The sequence below is a fragment of the Labeo rohita genome, chromosome 9, assembly GCF_022985175.1.
Source record: "Labeo rohita strain BAU-BD-2019 chromosome 9, IGBB_LRoh.1.0, whole genome shotgun sequence".
NCBI classification, from domain to species: Eukaryota; Metazoa; Chordata; class Actinopteri; order Cypriniformes; family Cyprinidae; genus Labeo; species Labeo rohita.
The window spans coordinates 9846783-9866324 of record NC_066877.1 but is presented as its reverse complement, the minus strand read 5'-3'; the positions used below and the strand labels follow the sequence as shown (position 1 = coordinate 9866324).

At 33.8% G+C, this 19542-nt stretch overlaps 1 protein-coding gene across 1 annotated transcript; it reads left to right on the top strand.

The window, feature by feature from the left end:
• The first annotated feature begins 4105 nt into the window (after positions 1–4105).
• tmem182a (transmembrane protein 182a) lies at positions 4106–10925 on the top strand. The gene is made up of 5 exons (XM_051118432.1): positions 4106–4477; positions 6895–7033; positions 7526–7624; positions 8995–9132; positions 9282–10925. The coding sequence occupies exons 1-5, from the start codon at positions 4334–4336 to the stop codon at positions 9506–9508; spliced, it is 747 nt and encodes a 248-aa protein (XP_050974389.1). The 5' UTR covers positions 4106–4333; the 3' UTR covers positions 9509–10925.
• Positions 10926–19542: the final 8617 nt, after the last annotated feature.

Sequence of the window (19542 nt, the reverse complement as noted above, 5' to 3'; positions counted from 1 at the left end):
ATTATTATTAACTTTTAATAAACTTTTAATTATTAACTTAATACATCCTTGGTGAATAAAAGTATTAATTTCTTAAAAAAAAAAAAACAATAAAAACAATAAAAATGTACTGACCCCAAACTTTATATATATATATATATATATATATATATTTAAAGAGACCTGCAAAAATTGAATTAATATGAAAAAAGCAAGTTGTCTAGTAATATGTTACTGATTTACAGCTCAGATAATGTTCATTTTCAAAAACAGTAACATCTGTTAAATGGGGTGGGTCGTTCGAACCACCCGAACTCCCCCTGGCTACGGGCCTGTTATATGGTTTGCTAGAATAAGAGAAATGTTGCTGTAGTGAAGAAATGACCAAAACAGGGACTACAGGCCCAAGATAGCCCACCAGCCATATCACAAAAGATATAATAATAATAATAATAATAATAATAAAATAAACTAATATATTTATATAATAATAATTAAAATAATAATTATATTTTTGCAATAAAATAAATACAAATTAAATTGTATGAAAAAGTAAATATTTTCATTAAATTATTTAAATGAGTTAATTATACTGAAAATAATACATTTTGAAATAATATAGTTGGATATGCAAAATTTAGTACATGGTTGGCGATCAAATCTATCTAGCACATTAACTTAAATATAAATATTAAGTTTAAATATAAAAACCCTCTCTTTTTCCCCCCTTTAGAGGATGGAGAATATTGTGCCTCATCAATAAATGTATTGTGTATAATATTGTAATATTCTGGCCTATCCCAGAAAAAAACAAATGGGTGTGGCCAATTATACATTTTATGGGTCTGGCTTCTGGTCTCATGTGCATCTAGCTATTTTTAGCTGTGCAAAACAGCTTGTTTTGCTGCTTGATATGTGTGTCTTTAATTATCTTAAATGAGCACACTGGTTTGTAGTGCAGACAATTTTACTGTTTACTGCATGTTATTCTTCTCGTTATTTTCCTATAGCAGATAATAAACTGGAAGTCTCACCCATAGGCTTACTGCATGTGTTAAAGAAAAAGGTGGATAGTCTAATCACATTTTATATTGTATTTCTAGTTTATTGTGTTTTGCACCATACAGCTTTATAGTCATAGCCATTTACTTTGCATACTTGAGCTCCATCTACTGGCAACTTTCTTGATCTTTGTCAGACTTGTTGGGTCTCTTGAGTGGGTGAGAGGGTGGATGCCATGCCTTTGAGAACTCGCGTTACCTCCTATTTATATTTTGAACTTTAAACTGCCTGCATGCCTTTTTGTGAATTTGTATATGTACCTATTATCATTATCCCCATGTTGTAGTATCAGGTGAGCTAGACTCAATCCAAGATTATGTCATGGTCATTTTAGCGCTAAACTGCTCTCTGGAATTTTGTTTACAAATCCCGTTCCAGCTTTGGATATGGAATTGGGGAAGCCAAGACACTCAATCATCCCAGTGCAGCTGATACAGTGATGTTCCCAAGATAGTTTACATAAACACATTCACATGAACCCATCCTCACATCTCGTGTTATAAAGGAATGCTTTTGATTATGTAAACCAGAACATGTAATAGCTTAATTTAAGCTAATGAATCCAAATCAACAGTAAAGTAGCATTAACTTTGTCTTTTCTGTGCAGATGAAAAGGACTGTTGTTTCTCAATATTATAACAGGATAAAGAGTGCGGAGTTAAATTTAGCAAAACGGGGAACTCTATATAAAACCACCTCTGCTCTGCTGTGCAGAAACACCACAGACATTCATTACTACACTACAGAAAAATTCTGCTTTCAATCATCAATGAACATCTGTTGTAATTATTTGTAATTTTAGCTCACATAATTTTTCTCATGTATATCTTATCCCTAAATATCTCTCCACATTCAAACCCAGCTCAAAGCAAGGGCGGCCTTCCTGTTTCATAGTCCTATGTCCACTTCAGTGGCTCTGGCCCTTCATTCACAGCACAGTGATAATTTGTCACAGGTTTATCTGCTCTGTGCAAAATGCCCCACTTGACATATAATGAGTGTGCATTTTCTGTTTTCCAGGTATCGGCAGTTTCAGTCAATATATTCAAGTGCAATTGCAAGTGGAAGCAGTTGTACTACTTTGGGGTCAGTGAGATGTATTTATTTATTTGTTAATTTATTTATTTATGTACTGTATGTATGTATGTATATTTTGAAAGTAGCATCTTGTGCTATCCACAGTTGCATTTGTATAAAAAATACAAAAAACAATAATATAGTGAAAAATTATTGCAATTTAAAAAAAAAAACAGTTTTCTATTTTAATACACACTACCAGTCAAAAGTTTTTGAACAGTAAGATTTTAAATGTTTTTTTTTAAGAAGTCTCTGTTGCTCATCAAACCTGGATTTATTTGATCCAAAGTACAGCAAAAACAGTAACATTTTTAAATATTTTTACTAGTTTAAATAACTGGTTTCTATTTGAATATATTTTAAAATGTAATTTATTCCTGTGATTTCAAAGCTGATTTTTTAGCATCATTACTCCAGTCACATGATCCTTCAGAAATCATTCTAATACTCTGATTTGCTGCTCAAAAACCATTTATTAATATTATTATGTTGAAAACAGCTGAGTAGAATTTTGTCAGGTTTCATTGTTCAGAAGAACAGCATTCATGTGAAATAGAAATCTTTTGTAACATTAGAATGTCTTTATCATCACTCTTGATCAAATAAAAGCATCCTTGCTAAATAAAAGTATTAATTTCTATAATTTATTTTTAAAACAATTTAAATAGTTCTAAATATTTACAATAATAATGATAAAAAATGTTTCTTGAACAGTAAATCAGCATGTTAGAATGTGACACTGAAGACTGGAGTAATGATGCTGAAAATGTAGCTTTGATCACAATAATAAAATTAAAATTTATAAAATTTATTCAAATAAAAAAAGCAGTTATTTTAAATAGTAAAAAATATAGCAAAATGTTACAGTTTTTTGCTCTATTTTGGATCAAATAAATGCAGGCTTGATAAGCAGAAGAAACTTCTTTAAAAAAGCATTACAAACCTTACTTTTTAAAAACTTTTGACTTGTAGTGTATTTAAAAATGTAATTTATTCCTGTGATTTACAACAGCCGTTACTCTAGTCTTCACTGTCACATCATCCTTCAAATATCATTCTAATATGCTGATTTGGTACTCAAGAAACATTTAATATATAAAATAATGCCAAATTCAAGCATTTTTAAAATGCTAGGGGATTTTGTTTGTCATATCTCAACTCTAGGGAAAGAGTTCTATAGGTTTGGACCTGAAGAGAAAGCCCTATCTCCCATCGATCTTAAACGGGTTTGACGAAACAGTTAAAAGACCAGGTAAGACAAATACTGAGGTGCCAAAGCCTTATAAGTAAGCGTCAGAATTTTAAAATCAACCCTAAACCTAACAGGGAGCCAATGCAAGGACTCTAAGATGGGAGTAATGTGATCTCTTATCCTAGTTCTAGTTAGCACTTTAGCAGTTGAATTTTGCACAACCTGCGATTTGTTTAGGGTAGCCTTTGAAAACCCCAGCCAGCAAAGCATTGCAATAGTCAACGGAAAAATACAAAAGCATTCTTCGGTGAATAGAAAATTCAAATAATCAGCAGTTATTTGAGAAATAAATCTTTTGAAACTTAAATGTCTTTCACTTTTGATCAAGTGAATGGATTCTTGGTGAATACATCCATGTTAGTTTCTTGCCAACACACAATTTTATAAGGTAATGCATATTGTGAATCCATATGGTATGTCTAAATAGATGTACTGATTAACCTTGATTCATCTTCATTACTGTCCTTCAGAGTTCAGTTCTCAGTTGGTGGTGGGATCTGTGACGGACATTGGGAATGCTGGGCTCTAGTGTCTTCATTTTCATTCCTCTCTCAGCTGATTGTCCTTTGGGGGGATATTTTGGTCCACTCATGTCCCTCCTGAAATCTCATTCTTAAACCACTCCTCTGAGAGAGGCAGCAGGCACCTTCACTCAACTGACCAAAATAGCCCAATGGGCAGCTCTACGCTAGCGTGCTGTCATGAAGCCCACTCCCCACCCAATGCCAAGTCCTGCTCTGGCTAAGGGAAGAGGACACTGACACACACACAGACACCGGAGCTCGGAAGAGCACTAGAACAGCCACTTGTGTTCATATACTATAAACCTTGCTGAGCATAACTGGACTATTTTTCAGATTGTGAGGAGTTACATAATTTCAGTGCCTACTTCATGTGGGAAGGAGGAGAGACTGTTTAACAAGAAGTAAACAGTTGAGAAAGTTGCGCTCTAAGATTGTCATCATGAAGTTACATGTGGCACTATTTTTTGCTGGGCTCTTTGGTGCCTTGGCAACTCTGTTTATAATATTGTCTTTTGGCACGGACTATTGGCTGTTGGCATCAGAGACCTGCAATTCACATTCAAATGGTCCGGTTACTTTGCAGGTGGGTGGAAGTGTTGTTGTAATACCTTTAGAGTGAGTAGAAAAGTGGACGAGTGTTTTATTGATATGAATATTAGTTTTAGGACGTTAGATTTAGGGATTTAAAAAAAATGAGATAAGTCTCTTCAGAATTTCATGTTTTGGATTTTAGTGAACTAAACTGAACTAAATTTCTGCTCTTTGATCCTTACCGAAGCAAGATCCTCTAGCAGTCATGGGTATATTTGGTTTATAAGCAGTGACAGTCATATGACATCCTCAAACGTCACTATTTACAGTCTCTCAGTTGCTTGAGTGTAGACTATCACATGCTGTGGTGTGATACCACACTTAATACTAAATAACGCAAATGGAATCTCAGTGCATGCAGAGTCTATTCATAGAAGTCACATATGAATTAGGTTTCCCTCATAAAGACTGGGAGGGAAAAGTCAGTTGTTACTGAGATACGCCCAACTCAGGCTCACAAGAAAATGTAACTGTTTTACAAGGCCGAGATGTGTGATTTTTAGGAACGGGTAGGCATCAGAGGTCAACCCTAAATATAACTGTCATAGGGGTGTAGCAGTATAATTGAGATTGTACTGGCTTGTACTGTGGCTAACAATTCATCAAAATGTAAAATAGTTTTGATGAGAGTGTGTTGGATGCACCCGTGTGCTTTGAGGCTAAAAGTCAGATGTAAACAGCACCATCAGGAAGTCTACAGGAAAGCTTGATGTTGAACTTTTTTTTATGTTTCATACACTCTAAAAAATTCTGGGTTAAAAACAACCCAGCACTGGGTGAAATGTGGACCCCCGAGTGGGTTGTTTTGACCGAGCAGTTGGGTTAAATGTTTAACCCCAGACCCCACCTTCTGGGTAGTTTTATTTGATTCAGCTAATGTTTAAAAAAATACTATATGGCGGGCTTAAAATGAACTCAAATTAAAAACCAACCATCAGTAGTAATCAAAAGGTGGGCATTTACTAATAAGTAATTAATTTATTATTTAATTAATATTCATTTAACTTATTAATAGATGTTCATTTATTGAACATATTAATATATGTTAATTTACAACCTATTTTGGGTTAATTTTAAGCAAGAAATATAATCATTTCTAAGCAATTGTTGAGTTAATTTGAAGGTTGGGTTAAAAATTTAACCCAGCAGCTAAACAATCCTGTTGCTGGGTTGGTTTACACTTTTAAAAATGCTGGGTTAAAAACAACCCAACTTAGGTTATTTGGCAACCCAGCGCTGGGTAAATATTGGACAGAACTGATTGGGTGTGGTGAACTGATATTGGACAGAACTGAGCTGGTGAAGGGCTGCTGTTCGGCGGGGTAACTGTGAACTCCAGAACGCGGCCTTGTGTTTCACTTGTAGCTGAAAGATGCCGTAACTCACTCCAAAACCTGCCCAAAAACAAACAGTACTGACATTAGAGAACATATTTTAACATCAAATTAAATTAACAAGTACAATAACGAATAAAATCATTTTATTTTATGCAAGGCAAAAGGTGTTTCCATCATGCGAAGTGAATGCTGCTGACACAGCTGACTGACAGCTTGTCCTTATGTTGCGTTGCGTGAAATAATACAATTTACAGCATAGTAAAGACATTATAAATGAAATAAAATGTATGCAAACCTTTATTTTGCTGAAGAAGTGCACCAAATTGGTTGCGTGGAGAACCGCACTCTTCTGTAGAGAACTTAAAAAGCCCTCGCTCTGACTGTAACTCAGCTGGGTTGTTTTGTCAGAGACAGGCTCAATCCAGCAGGTGGGTAGAAAAAAAACAACAACCCAGCATCAAAATTGCAACTTAGTTACGGCAAAACTACCCAGCACCTGGGTAAAAAATCTTAAAAATAACCCAATAAAATGACCCAACAAGTTAAATTCAGCATTTGGGTTTAAAAAAAAAATAACCCAGCATTTTTAGTGTAGTAATTCAGTATATTTTGATTGGTGATGTTTAAATGTAAATATCATAATTATCTTCATAATTCTTTTTGCAGAGAACAATTGCAATGCTTAGCTGAAATTGGTCTAGTGCACACTGCTATTTGCTGTGTTTTGGAACATGATACTGTAGCTGGTTTCTAGATGGCCGGGCTGGTCATTAGCTGATCTATTATCATTCAAGCTATTTGAATCATTGTCATTGGTCAACGGGCAAACGGCGACCAGTTTAAGTTGGATTTTCAAGCAGTTGGAGTTGAGTCAAATGACATAAAGCATTTCTGCATTCCATAATATAGTGTTCTTGACTTTTTTTGTAAACTGCATCTAAACACATAAATGGCATATGTCTATCCATAGGCTGTAAGTGTCTGTTCTCTATCTGCTTTCAAATTTGTAATTTCACTGGCTTCACAACAGGTGTCCATTGCTCTCTGACCTCTGCTCTCTGCTCCTTCACAGCAAGGTGATATTGTGGTCAACCGGGGTCAGTACCAAGATAGTGAAGACCTGAACATTACTTTTCATCATGAGGGCTTCTTTTGGCGCTGTAGCTTTAATGAAATCATGAACGATGACGATCTGTGGAAGTTCTGGTTTGGTAAGAGGCTGTTATATTTGCTTTGGTTCAACAAACTTTCAAAGGGGTCTTCTGTGGTTTTCCAAGAACAATGATAAAAACACTTTTTATGGCATTTATTAATATAGGTTAGTGTTAATTCATATATATTAAATGCATTTTAACATTTGTGTAAGTGTGAATTAATAATGTTAAAATTTAAAAATTGTTTTTCATTGATACGTAATCTTTAATTAAAAATTAAGTTAAATTAAGAACATTTTAAACTGTAAGCATTACTTCAGCAAACTTGCTCACTGAACGTGGTATTTGGCCCTCTTGTGAAGCTCTGGGTGAGACTTTGCCACAAATATCAAAAGGGTCTGACCTGTTGCCCTACAGAAGGCCACAGCAGGTTCAAAGTGAGGGAATCTGTGTTTAGATCAGCAAACAACCTGAATATGGATGTTAACTGAAACAATGATTTAGAAAGAACAAACTAATAAATTGCAAATCTCCTTGTTCTTCACTTAGAACATCAGCTATATGCGAGGGAATGCAAACCTGCATATCTTCTCCCCTTTCCGTTCCCTGACCAGATCTACAACACTACCAGCTATCAGACTGCCATAAGTAAGTTTAATTATTTAACAAGTCAAGATTGTTTATGCCCCAGTGCCAAATTCCAATGGCAATATCTTTAATCTTATCTAGATTTCTCTGTTTTTCTGTTTAAATCTGATTTATTATCTGATTTATTAATATAAAAATATTTAAATAAAGTGATCCCTTATACTTTTTCAACTCCTCTACCTAAAATCAAGATACAGATCAAGTCAAACCTTTTTTTCCCCAACAAATATCATGCTTCAATGTGGAGATACGGAAGTAAAATGGGTTGCAAGCAGCATACAGCATTATTTTTAAAGGTCTATTTCACTGCATAGTGTATAGCTTAACTGAATTGACCCTTCGCAAAGGGTTTGATTGACAGGTGATCTGATCAATCATAACACAGAATCTGCCATTTTTGCCCGACAAACAAACCAGACAGAAGGGTAGATTAATGTTGATGGACTTGAACTTGCAAAATTGTGTGTATTGACATCTTTCTGCAGATGCCTTCTGATGTTCAAACGTGTTTATTTCATACTATAACTAGTAAAGAGGAAGAGATGATTTTTATTGTTTGAATTTCTTTAAAAAGATTTGTTTTCATCCCAAAAGTAACCTGCTCTGTCAATGCAATTTGTACATATTTTACATGGTGGCTAATTCATACGAATGTGTACAACCTAGCTTGTACGAATTTGTACTTTTTGTGAAAAATTGTACGTATATTACGAGGTGCCAAATTTGTAGAAATTCATACGAATGACCACCCATAACCCCATCTTTATACCCACCCCTCACAGAAAACGTACAAAATAACAGAGTGAGGTCGAACAAATTCATACTAATTAACCACCTCGGAAAATACGTACAAATTGGTTGTGCGATAGTGTTGACTCCGTCTTGTCTCTCGGCGTATTGTCAGTTTCCTCTTTGTTCTGCGATGTATTTTTCAGAGCAGAGACAGAGCAGGTTACTTCTGGTGTGAAACAAGGTCTCAGCTTAATAATGTTGTAATTTTTAAAGAAATTCAAATAAATACCATTTTATGGCTCTTTAATGTGTCATGACAGATCACTGTATTGCGTTATTAGATCAACTGACACGTGAATGATCATCTTTTCTTATTTACTTAAAGCACAAAATAAACACGAATGAACATTTTTCATTTCAACCACGGAAATATCTCAATACACACCATTTTTCAAGTTTAAGTCCACCGAAGTTAATCTACTCTCCTGTCTGATTTGTCTGTCAGACAAAATGGCGAATTCAGCATTATGATTGGTCAGATCGCTTGTCAATCAAGCTGTTTGCGAAAGGTCAGTTGGCTACTGTACTGTGAACCTTTTTCCGTCTGGTTTGTGTTTATGAAAACCATTATCTTTTAGTCTACAGAGGCTTCTGGAGCGTCTCCATGTTGCTGGGGGTGGCCGCTGTGGTGGCCGGCGGTTTCATTATTATTTGTGCAGCTCCATTTGCCAGTCATCGCCTTTATAAAGCAGGTGGAGGACTATACCTCATTTCTGGTAAGTTAAAGATTACATGAGGAGGTAAGGTGCATCTCATGTGCAGTACTCAACAACTCACAAACATCTAATTTATTCTTTGCCCTTAATCTCTGTCTTTCATGTTGCTTTTCATTTCTCCAACTCTCAATGCTGTCTCTTTTCTCCAGGTTTCTTCCTTCTCGTTGTCACTGTGATGTATGTTTTCTGGCTAGATATTTTGGATGTAATGAGCTTGTATAAGGAATATCAGAAGTCAAATAAGTGCCCTGGTTTTGAGCTCAATATGACTTACGGCCTCTCTTTCATGCTTGCTCCTGTGGGCGTGTTCTTCTGTCTTCTGTCTGGTCTTCTCTTCCTAGCGATTGGCCGTTCAGTCCAACATCATTGTAACTAAACCTTATGAAAGGTTTCAAAACAAAAGAATGAAAATGTATGCTCAAAATGCATCTAAGGGACACCCTCATGTCGTTCCAAACCTGTATTAATTTCTTTCTTTGGTTGACATTTTGACAAATATTTGTAACTGAACAGTTGACAGTTGACAGTTGACTTCAATAGTATTTTTCCTTACTATGAATGTCAATGACTGTTGTTTGGTTACTAACATTATTTTTTGGATGAACTATCCATTTAATTAAGGACGTGCTGATTTTATGACAAGGTGGGGTACACCTATTTTTGATTTTGAATTTTGCAAATATGATGTCAGTATTTGGCCATCATGTGTGCTGTGAGCAGTACTGTAAACACTGATCATGGATGGTTTGGGAACACTTCATGTATGTGTGAGTGTTTGTGTGAGTATAGTATTGCACAAAGCATTAAATTATGTTTAATTATGTCTTTTATGAACCTCTGCATTTTTATACTACTCAGAAAAGAACAACAAAACATGTTGGTAAACTCTTTTTGACTGCTAAAACCTTCTCAAGTACACATTTACACATTTTTCAAGCATTTTGATTATTCATTTATTTGTGATTTCTAGAGTGTTTTTCCCACCTCAGGCTTTGAAATAATCTAGACAGACTTTGTAGCATTGTTGAACTACCCAGCTGACCTGAAAGTTTTACGTTTTACATGCACAACTTGTTCACAAACCACAGCACATATGTGATCCTGGACCACAAAACCAGTCATAAGTGTCAATTTTTCAAATTTGAGATTTATACATCATCTGTAAGCTGAATAAATAATAATAATAATAATAATAATAAAAAAGTTTTCCATTGTTGTATGCTTTGTTAATATAGAACAATATTTGGCTAAGATACAACTATTTGAAAATCTGGAATCTGAGGGGGTAAAAAAATCAAGATATTGAGAAAATCACCTTTAAAATTGTCCAAATGAAGTTCTTAACAATGCATATTACTAATCAAAAATTAAGTTTTGATATATTTACAGTAGGGAATTTACAGAATATCTTCATGGAACATGATCTTTACCTAATATGATTTTTGGGATAAAAGAAAAAATGATCATTTTGACCCATGCAATGTATTGTTGGCTATTGCTACAAATATACCCATGCTATTAAGACTTGTTTAGTCGTCCAGGGTCACATATGTATTTGCTTTGTAAATAATATTATATATTGCTATCAAGTACAACTGACATGTACTGTAATATTTCAAAAGATTCATTAAACCTTTAATTTAAAAAAATCTCTGTACCTTTTATATTAAAGATGCAAACGTTGTTGGTTGTTGATTGGATTTGAGATGTGGGAGAAAAAAAGAATGCAAGCATGCTGTCGATTTTTTTTCATTAAAAATTAAGGTCATGAAAAAATGAAATGCATAATAAATGTATTTTTAAAAAGCGTTTAAAAATGGAGGTAGTTCATGCCAACTTTAATAACTTAACCTTCAGCTGTCTGTACTGAGAAAATAAATAAATATTGTCAGCCCTTATTTAGTCCCTGCAAACACAGAATCAAACACAGAACCAACCACATTTTTAGAGAGCCAACTAAGAATATTGTAGGAATGTTTTCTGTTGTGTGTGTTTTTTTTCTCAGCTAAAAGCTAACCTACAAAGAACATTCATTTTTAGGTTGTTTTTTTTTTTTTTTACAACCAAAAACTAACATTTCCAGAACATTCTGAGAACACCAGGTTAAGCCGAAAGTTCTATCTGGATTTTTAAAAAATATTTTTCCCTATGGTAAAGAAAGAAGGTAGGCCAAATGTGAATGCAGTTTTAAGACTGAATATGAGGCGATATTACCTTTTCCCATCAGAGACAGACTGGAGATGAGATACTGACAGGTGCGTCCATATAACAGCAGAATTGCTGGGAGCTATGACTCATCTATATGGCAGGTGACAGCTGTGTGTATGTGCTCTTTCTATACGTAGGACTGTTTGAGGCAATGTTACAAACATCATGGATATCAACCAATATATGCCTATAGTACTGCGTGGTCCTTTGCTGCGTGAGATTTCCAAACCGTTTGCAGTAGATCGCATTGAGAGTTTGTGTATCTATTTCTGCATGTTTGTATATGCATAACTGTCAGTCTTTAGTATGTCTGTGTCAGTATTAGGTTTCTCCCGGGCCAGCTGTAGGCCTCCTGCAGTGCTGGACAGTGTGTTATTTAAAGGTCTCGGATCATATTGCACATGAGAACCGGACTGTGCATGCTCATACTGACCTAGGGACACAGTAGATCTGAACTGAGGTAATGTGTATGGACAGAAAAAATTTAGTGTTACTTGGATAAACCAGTTTGACCACTGTTTCCAGGAACATCCTGTGGTAAACCGATTTTCTCTTCATGACTGACCATTAATGACTTTTCAAAACATGTCTAGTATTTGACACTGTAGTTATTTGTGGAAATAATTTTACAACAAAATACCTTTATTCCTTTTTAAATGTTTATATATTGGATATTTGTGGTGTCCATCTACATTTCAGCCACTAGAGGTCACTGTTACATGAGAAATTAATGCTACTCAAAACACCAGACAATAATATAGAGTATGTAAAGTTAGAACTTAATGTGTATTTGACACATGAGACATATAAATAATAAAAAAATAACACCAACGTTTTGTTTTATTATTATTGGCAGGGTAATATCTTAGTCATAATTTACTAAAAGGTCCTATAGTGCATTAAAAAACAATGACCTATACAATAGTTACATTATTTATTAATCTTTGTTAACATTTGTTAATAAAAATACAACTGTTTTTGTTAGCATCAGCTCAGATCCATTAAATAATATTAACAGATACAACTTGATTTTAATAATGTATTAGTAAATGCTGAAAATTAACAAAACTAAAATGCTTTTTAAAAAATATATTATGTGATTATCTAATAATAATATTTTAGAATAATAGTATATGTTGTGTTACTAAAATCTTTTTCAGGGCGGATGCTAAAATTCACAGGGCTTGCAAATTATAAAATTAGGTTTTTACACTTTTAATGTTTTGATGGCACAGTGTTTTCATCATTGTTATAACAACATCTGTTTCTATTTAACTTGTGACAGTCATTTCTGTTAATCATTTTTGTGTTTTCGGTAATTAAAATGTAAAGCGAAACACACTCATCACTGCAGGTTGTAACTTTGCAATAACTGTAATTTAACTGAGCTTAGAAGTTTTATTTTATTTTATTTTATCATTTAATTTAATTTAATTTAATTTAGTTTAATTTAATTTAATTTAGTTTTAAAATAAAGATTCAGCAATATTAATATAGAACAATATCTACTTACATTTTTGTCCTTCGTACTAGGTCATTTCTGATATGCATTTAGTGCTAATGAATTTTTAATCTTAAAACTGTCTGCTATAAGAAATTCACTTTCACTAAAAAAGAAATCTTAATCGTGTAGCTTCTAATTTAAATATATCAGACTTGTCTGTAATTGTGAGATGTGGGATTGATGCTCCAGGTATCTTACACAACTCGCAAGTTTCCAGCATACTCTCTGTGGGATGTGACACAGATGTGTGAATTAATTCTGAATGTGTTGAAAGAGAAAATAACTCGGCATAGATGTTTTGTGCTTTGTGGACCCAGACGGCAATATACTGTACAGCAATGTGCATCACACTTCGGTGTTCCAGAGCAGCTTTCGAAAGAGGTTTATCTAGCCACACATTGTGTGTGTGTGTGAATATGTGACGGGGGTGAAAATCAATCAGTCAGAGAATACATAAGAAGCCATGGAAATATGGACTGAAAATCAAATCAACAGGAAATATCTTTAGAGAATATTGACAGGGACACTGGCTTTCTTGTGATGCAGTGTCAATAAATGCATGTTTGCGTGCCGTTGCGAGTCTGGGTGAGTATGTCGTTAGTTCCTTGGTCCCTGGTGATTGTTGTGCGGTTCCACATGATTAGGCCAGATAATTGTGTGTTGATAATAAGCATGTTCACAGCACTGCACAAAATGCTGTGTTCCACAACAAGACTCTCATGTGGGCTGCCAGGACAGTCGGGAGCTGTAAAATATGTACAGTACATGACCTCAGGTTAGACTGAGAGACGGCGACCTACAGCTTTAGTGTATCAACACCGTTTAGCACACAGCAAGAATCAATGCATTCATGAACAAAACAAACTCAATTGTGCATGTACTTAATAATAGGACAACACAATAATAGGACAACGACAATAATGGGACAAACTGGGGAGTGTAGTTACTTAGCCTATTTTATTTTAATCAGTGTCTGTAATTATATTTTTTTAAACTTAGACATGAGTTGTACATATTGTAACTGCCAAATAAATGACAAATTTGAAAAATTCAAAGCAGTATCAAAATCAAACAATCTTGTAACTAAATAAAATTGTTCACCTTTTATTGGTGGCTTGTTAAAGGAGACGTCCACTTTCAAAACAAAGATTCACATATAATGTACTCACCCCCTTGTCATCCAAGATGTTCGTGTCTTTTTTTTCTTCAGTCGTAAAGAAATTTTTGAGGATTTTTTTTTTCCATATAATGGACTGCTATGGTGCCCCGAGTTCGAACTTCCAAAATGCAGTTTAAATGGGGCTTCAGACGATCCCAAATGTGGTTGTAAACGATCCCAGCCGAGGAAGAAGGGTCTTATCTAGCGAAATAATTGGTTACTTAAAAAAAAATTACATTTAAATACTTTTTAACCTCAAATGCTCATCTCTCCCTGAACTCTGTGTATTCTGGTTCAAGACAGTTAGGGTATGTCAAAAAACTCTGATCGTATTTTCTCCCTCAACTTAAAAAATCATTTCAAAATCATCCTACATCGCTGCAGAAGTACCGACCCAGTCTTTGCAAAGTGAACATGCAAAGAAGATCAAACACCCTTAACAAAAAAGGTAAAACAGCGACACAGGACGATTTTGAAGTTGAGTGAGAACATGAAATGGGAGTTTTTCGACATACCCTAACTGTCATGAACTGGAACAAAAGCAGTCCAGGCAGAGTAAGACAAGACGAGCGTTTGGCATTAAAAGTATATAAATTGTATTATTTTTAGTAAAATAACCGATTGCTACACTAGATAAGACCCTTCTTTCTCGGCTGGGATCGTTTACAACCGCATTTGGAATCATTTGAAGCCGCATTTAAACTCCATTTTGGAAGTTCAAACTCAAGGCACCATTGAAGTCCACTATATGGAAAAAAAAATCCTGAAATGTTTTCTTTAAAAAACATAATTTCTTTGCGACCGAAGAAAGAACGACATGAACATTTAGGATGACAAGTGGGTGAGTAAATTATTTGTAAATTGTTGTTCTGGAAGTGGAGTTCTCCTTTAAAACCACTAAATCCTAATGGAATATGTCCCAAATATTCCATTAGGATTGACAAATACAGCGTTGTAGCCTTTGAACCAATTTTAACCACCAAAAATTGCGAAAAGCTCTGTGTTTTGTTACTTTCAATAAGAAACAATGTCTCATCTTTCAAATTTAAACAATAAATGTCTTTTTTACGGCCTTTGATGTGGCGTGACACCACAGAGTGCAAGTGAACGCGATCATCTCTTCATCTTTACTACCATATACTGCTAGTTACTCATGAAATAAACATGAATGAACATCTGAAGGTGTGTTGAAAGATCTCATGTAATCATAGCTTGTTAAAGGGGTCATCGGATGTCTGTTGTCCACAAGTTGATATGATTCTTTAGGGTCTTAATGAGAAGTCTATAACATAAAATTTCCCATTGGTAGTATAAAAAATACCCGATTTACCTTATCAAAATCAGCCCTTTTTAGAGTGAGCCATTTTGTTGCATAGTCCTTTAAATGCTAATGAGCTTTGCTCACCCCGCCCCTCTCTTCTGTGGGGTGACGAGCTGTAATGTTTACTTTAGCCACAGTTATCTGCGAAACTTGCTAACTAGCACATTATTAAGAAAGGTGATTTATAAAGATGCATAAAAAACCTTATACACCAGCTGTACGTGAAGCTGTATCACGAATGATTTGCGCGAACATAGACGCATTTATGTAGATCGCTAGCTGCATTTCCTTCAAAAACGAAAGTAACGTTAATCCTCTGTGTCTTTAGCGGCTCAGACTGGGGATCAATGATGACTGCTATGCTCATTACAACATCCAACAACAGAACACCTCAAACATTCTTGTCTTCCCCTGCATCGACACCGTGGCTGTCGGACTTTTCTCACCTCACTCAGAATGGCTTGATTTGAAAAAGGGGATATTACTTATAAAGATTAAAAAATACCACTGGGTGGGTTTTTATCAATATAGGGTGGTTGTGTACACACACTGCCAACACACATTTAATGTTCAAACAACATGTAAAAGTGAGTTTTGCATCTGATGACCCTTCTCTCTGGAGAAATTAACTCTGTAGTGAAGCATTTTGTTAAATAAATGCACTATATTATCTTATATAGGCCTATTCATTATATTTTACTTCACTGTTAGTGGGTTATTTAAAGTTTGGTTAAATAAATCTGTTATCAGAACAGCTATTGAACACCATGACAGAAGTGTAGAAACATAATTTTAGTAGTTAATGTGAGTTAATGCAAAAACTACCTTATATGCAATTTACATGTTTGCATACAGTTTTTTTTTATTTTATTATTTTGATTATTGATTATTGATTATTATATCTAAAAATAGAAAGCAGCAGAATTTAAGAGTTTTTGCTCTGTTGTTTGTAACTTTAATTTTATAGTAATGTGCAAGTATTTTTAAGGGCTTACAACATTTTTTATTCTTAAGTAAATTGTAATTGTATTTATTTAATTGTGTTTATTTCAGTAAATCACTATTTAATTAAAAAAAAACTAATTTATGTTTAGTTTTCTTTTCCCTGCTGAGCCCAACCCATATCAAACCATGACTTCAAAAACCGAGGTACGTACCAAGCCTTTGTTTTTGTGTTTCATTACATAATTTCGGCTCCTTCTACACTAAAGTTTTCACAGTTTTTTATTACTATTTTGGCTTGCTCACTATGTGACAACATGTTTTTCTTTGAAACTTGTGAAAAAGATTTCAACGTATTTTAAGCCTATTAGTAATTTTAGTAAGTAGTCTCAAAAAGTGCAAAAAGAGACCTCATCACTACAGTTTGTAACGTTGTTACTATTTTATTCAATTAACTTAAAAAAGGTAATGAATTAATTAAACCTTTAAATGTTGTTAACATGCTTTAAATATGATTTATTTACTTAATCATACTTTTAAAATGGGGGCCTCAGCAAGCGCCACAGAATGACTTGCGCAAACACACACACACACACAGTAATTTAATTTAAATGCTAAAACATCTCAGAACTGGAATCATATTTCTTTCGCCCTTCAAAAACTATTTTGGTAGCACATTACAATAAGGTTCATTAGTTTACATTAGTTAACATGAGCTAAGAATGTACAACACTTCTACAGCATTTATTATTCTTAGTTAATGTTAATTTCAGCATTTACTAATGCATTATTAATCACAAGTTGTGTTTGTTAACATTAGTTAATGCACTGTGAAACAACATGAACAAACAATGAACGACTGTATTTTTATAAACTTTTTTTATATAAACTAATATTAAGAAAGATTAATAAATAGTGTAATACATGTATTGTTCATTGTTCGTGCATGCAAGTTAATAACTAATGTTTACAAATGATACCTTATTGTAAAGTGTTACTACTATTTTTACTAGTAGTGTTGCCATAATTACAGCAGAAATATTAGAGGAAAAATCTTAGCCAAAATGGGGGGCATTCAAAATATTGTGTTGGACAATGGTGGGCAAAAAGGTTGATAACCACTAATGTGGGCGAAACGCTTATGTGGATGTTTTATATCAAATTAAATGAGAACCTGCTGTTTCAGGTGTACCTGTTATTTAACATCACTGATATTTATCACAAATTGTAAACCAAACATATGATTTTATTTTCTTGCCTCATAATTGATTTTTGTCCTGTGAATCTGATAAGCCTTCTGGTTCTTCATATTTACAATTGACATGGATACAGATGTTGGCCGTGTATTAATCTGTTGTACCATAATCCACTATTGAAGGTGAAATGCTTGAAAGTTTAAGTGAGCGTCGTAAGTCTAATTAAACTCTTTCACATATTCCACTGCAGAAAGGCTAAGATTATACAAGCTACAACAAAAATCCGCAGCAACTTGTGTTGTGACTCCTCTACGCCTTATTCTCCAAGTTTTCCTAAAGCCCTATTTTTATGTAGCTTTGTAATCCCTTTTGACGTTTTAGTTAGATTTTGTTCATTTTTGCCCCCCAGAATCTTGCTAGTATTTGAATTGCATGAAACAAAATGGCAAGTCTTATTAAAGCCTGCTCTTTGTTTAGAAATGGTTTTACATAATTTCAGAAACGGCTTGGAAATAATGAATAAACAATGGGTTATGTTAATGCACGTATTAATGCAGGGCACGAGCATATAATTAAGAGCCATGATTCAAAATCAGCTGCGCCGGTGTGGGTAGGAAGCCACAAAGAATTACTGGAGAAACAAAAATAAAAGGCCCAAGTTTGCGTGACCTGTGGGGTCAATAACATTCATAAACTGGAAGAGAATAACCTGGTGCAGTAAACCATATGATTTGCCATGTCTGAGGTCTCTCTTCAGCATTACTCACTGTTAGTCTTAGATGGGTTTGAACCCTCACACCATGATAGTGGATGATTAATAATTACTTATGTAAATGTCCGAAATAAAATAAAATAATTTCAGTCCCACTTTATTGTAAGGAGCAATTCTCACTTTTAACTAACTTTTGCATCAAAGAAACTCCTTATTTGCATGCTCATTAATAGTTAGCAAAGCAGTAGTTAAGTTTTGGTATTGGGTATAATTAAGGGATCTAAAATATGGTCGTGCAGAATAAAGCATTAATATGTGCTATATAAATACTAATACACACCCAATATGGTAGTAATGTGCATGTTAATAAGCAACTAGTAATAGTGAGAATTGGTCCTAAAAGAGGGTTACGCTTCACAATAAGGTGTTATTAATGCATTAACTGACATGAACAAACAATGAACAATACATTTATTACAGTGTTTATTAATCTTTGTTAACATTAGTTTATAAAAACACAGTTGTTCATAGTTCAAAGTGCATTGACTAATGTTAATAAACACATCTTTTGATTTTAATAATGCATTAGTACATGCTGAAATAGTATGAACTAAGATTAATAAATGCTGTAGAAGTATTGTTCATTCTTAGTTCATGTTAACTAATGTAGTTAACAAATGTAACCTTAAAAATTAAAATACTCTTATCATGGTCATGTCATTCCTAACACGATTTCCCACAAAAATACAGAAAAACAAAAAATATGAGTACATTTCTAAATAACTGTTTTCGTTTTTGAATTGTAATTTATTCCTATGATAGCAATGCTGAATTTTCAATCTTTGGTCACATGATCCTTCAAAAATCATTCTTTTTTTTTTTTTTTTTTTTTTTCTTCCAGGATTCTTTGATGAATAGAAAATTGTGAAGAACCGCATTTATTTGAAATAAAAATCTTTCAATATTATAGATGTTTTTAATGACACTTTTGATTAATTCAATGCTTCCTTGCCAAAAAAAAGTATTCATTTCTTTTGTTTTTCTTTTTTCAGATATTTTTTGTCCCTTTAATGAATAGAACTTTCAAAAGCATTTAATTTATATGATCATTTTTAAAAATCTTTTTCTAAAGCCATAGCTCTTTGTAAAGTACTTTTAATGTGACGATTTGATGTTTATGACGTTGTGACAACAATGTGACATGACTAATCATCATAATTAGGTACACTACCAGTCAAATGTTTTTGAACAGTAAGATTTTTAATGTTTTTTTTTTTTTTTTTTTAAAAAGTCTCTTCTGCTCACCAAGCCGGCTTTTATTTGATCCAAAGTACAGCAAAACAGTAACATTTTGAAATGTTTTTACTA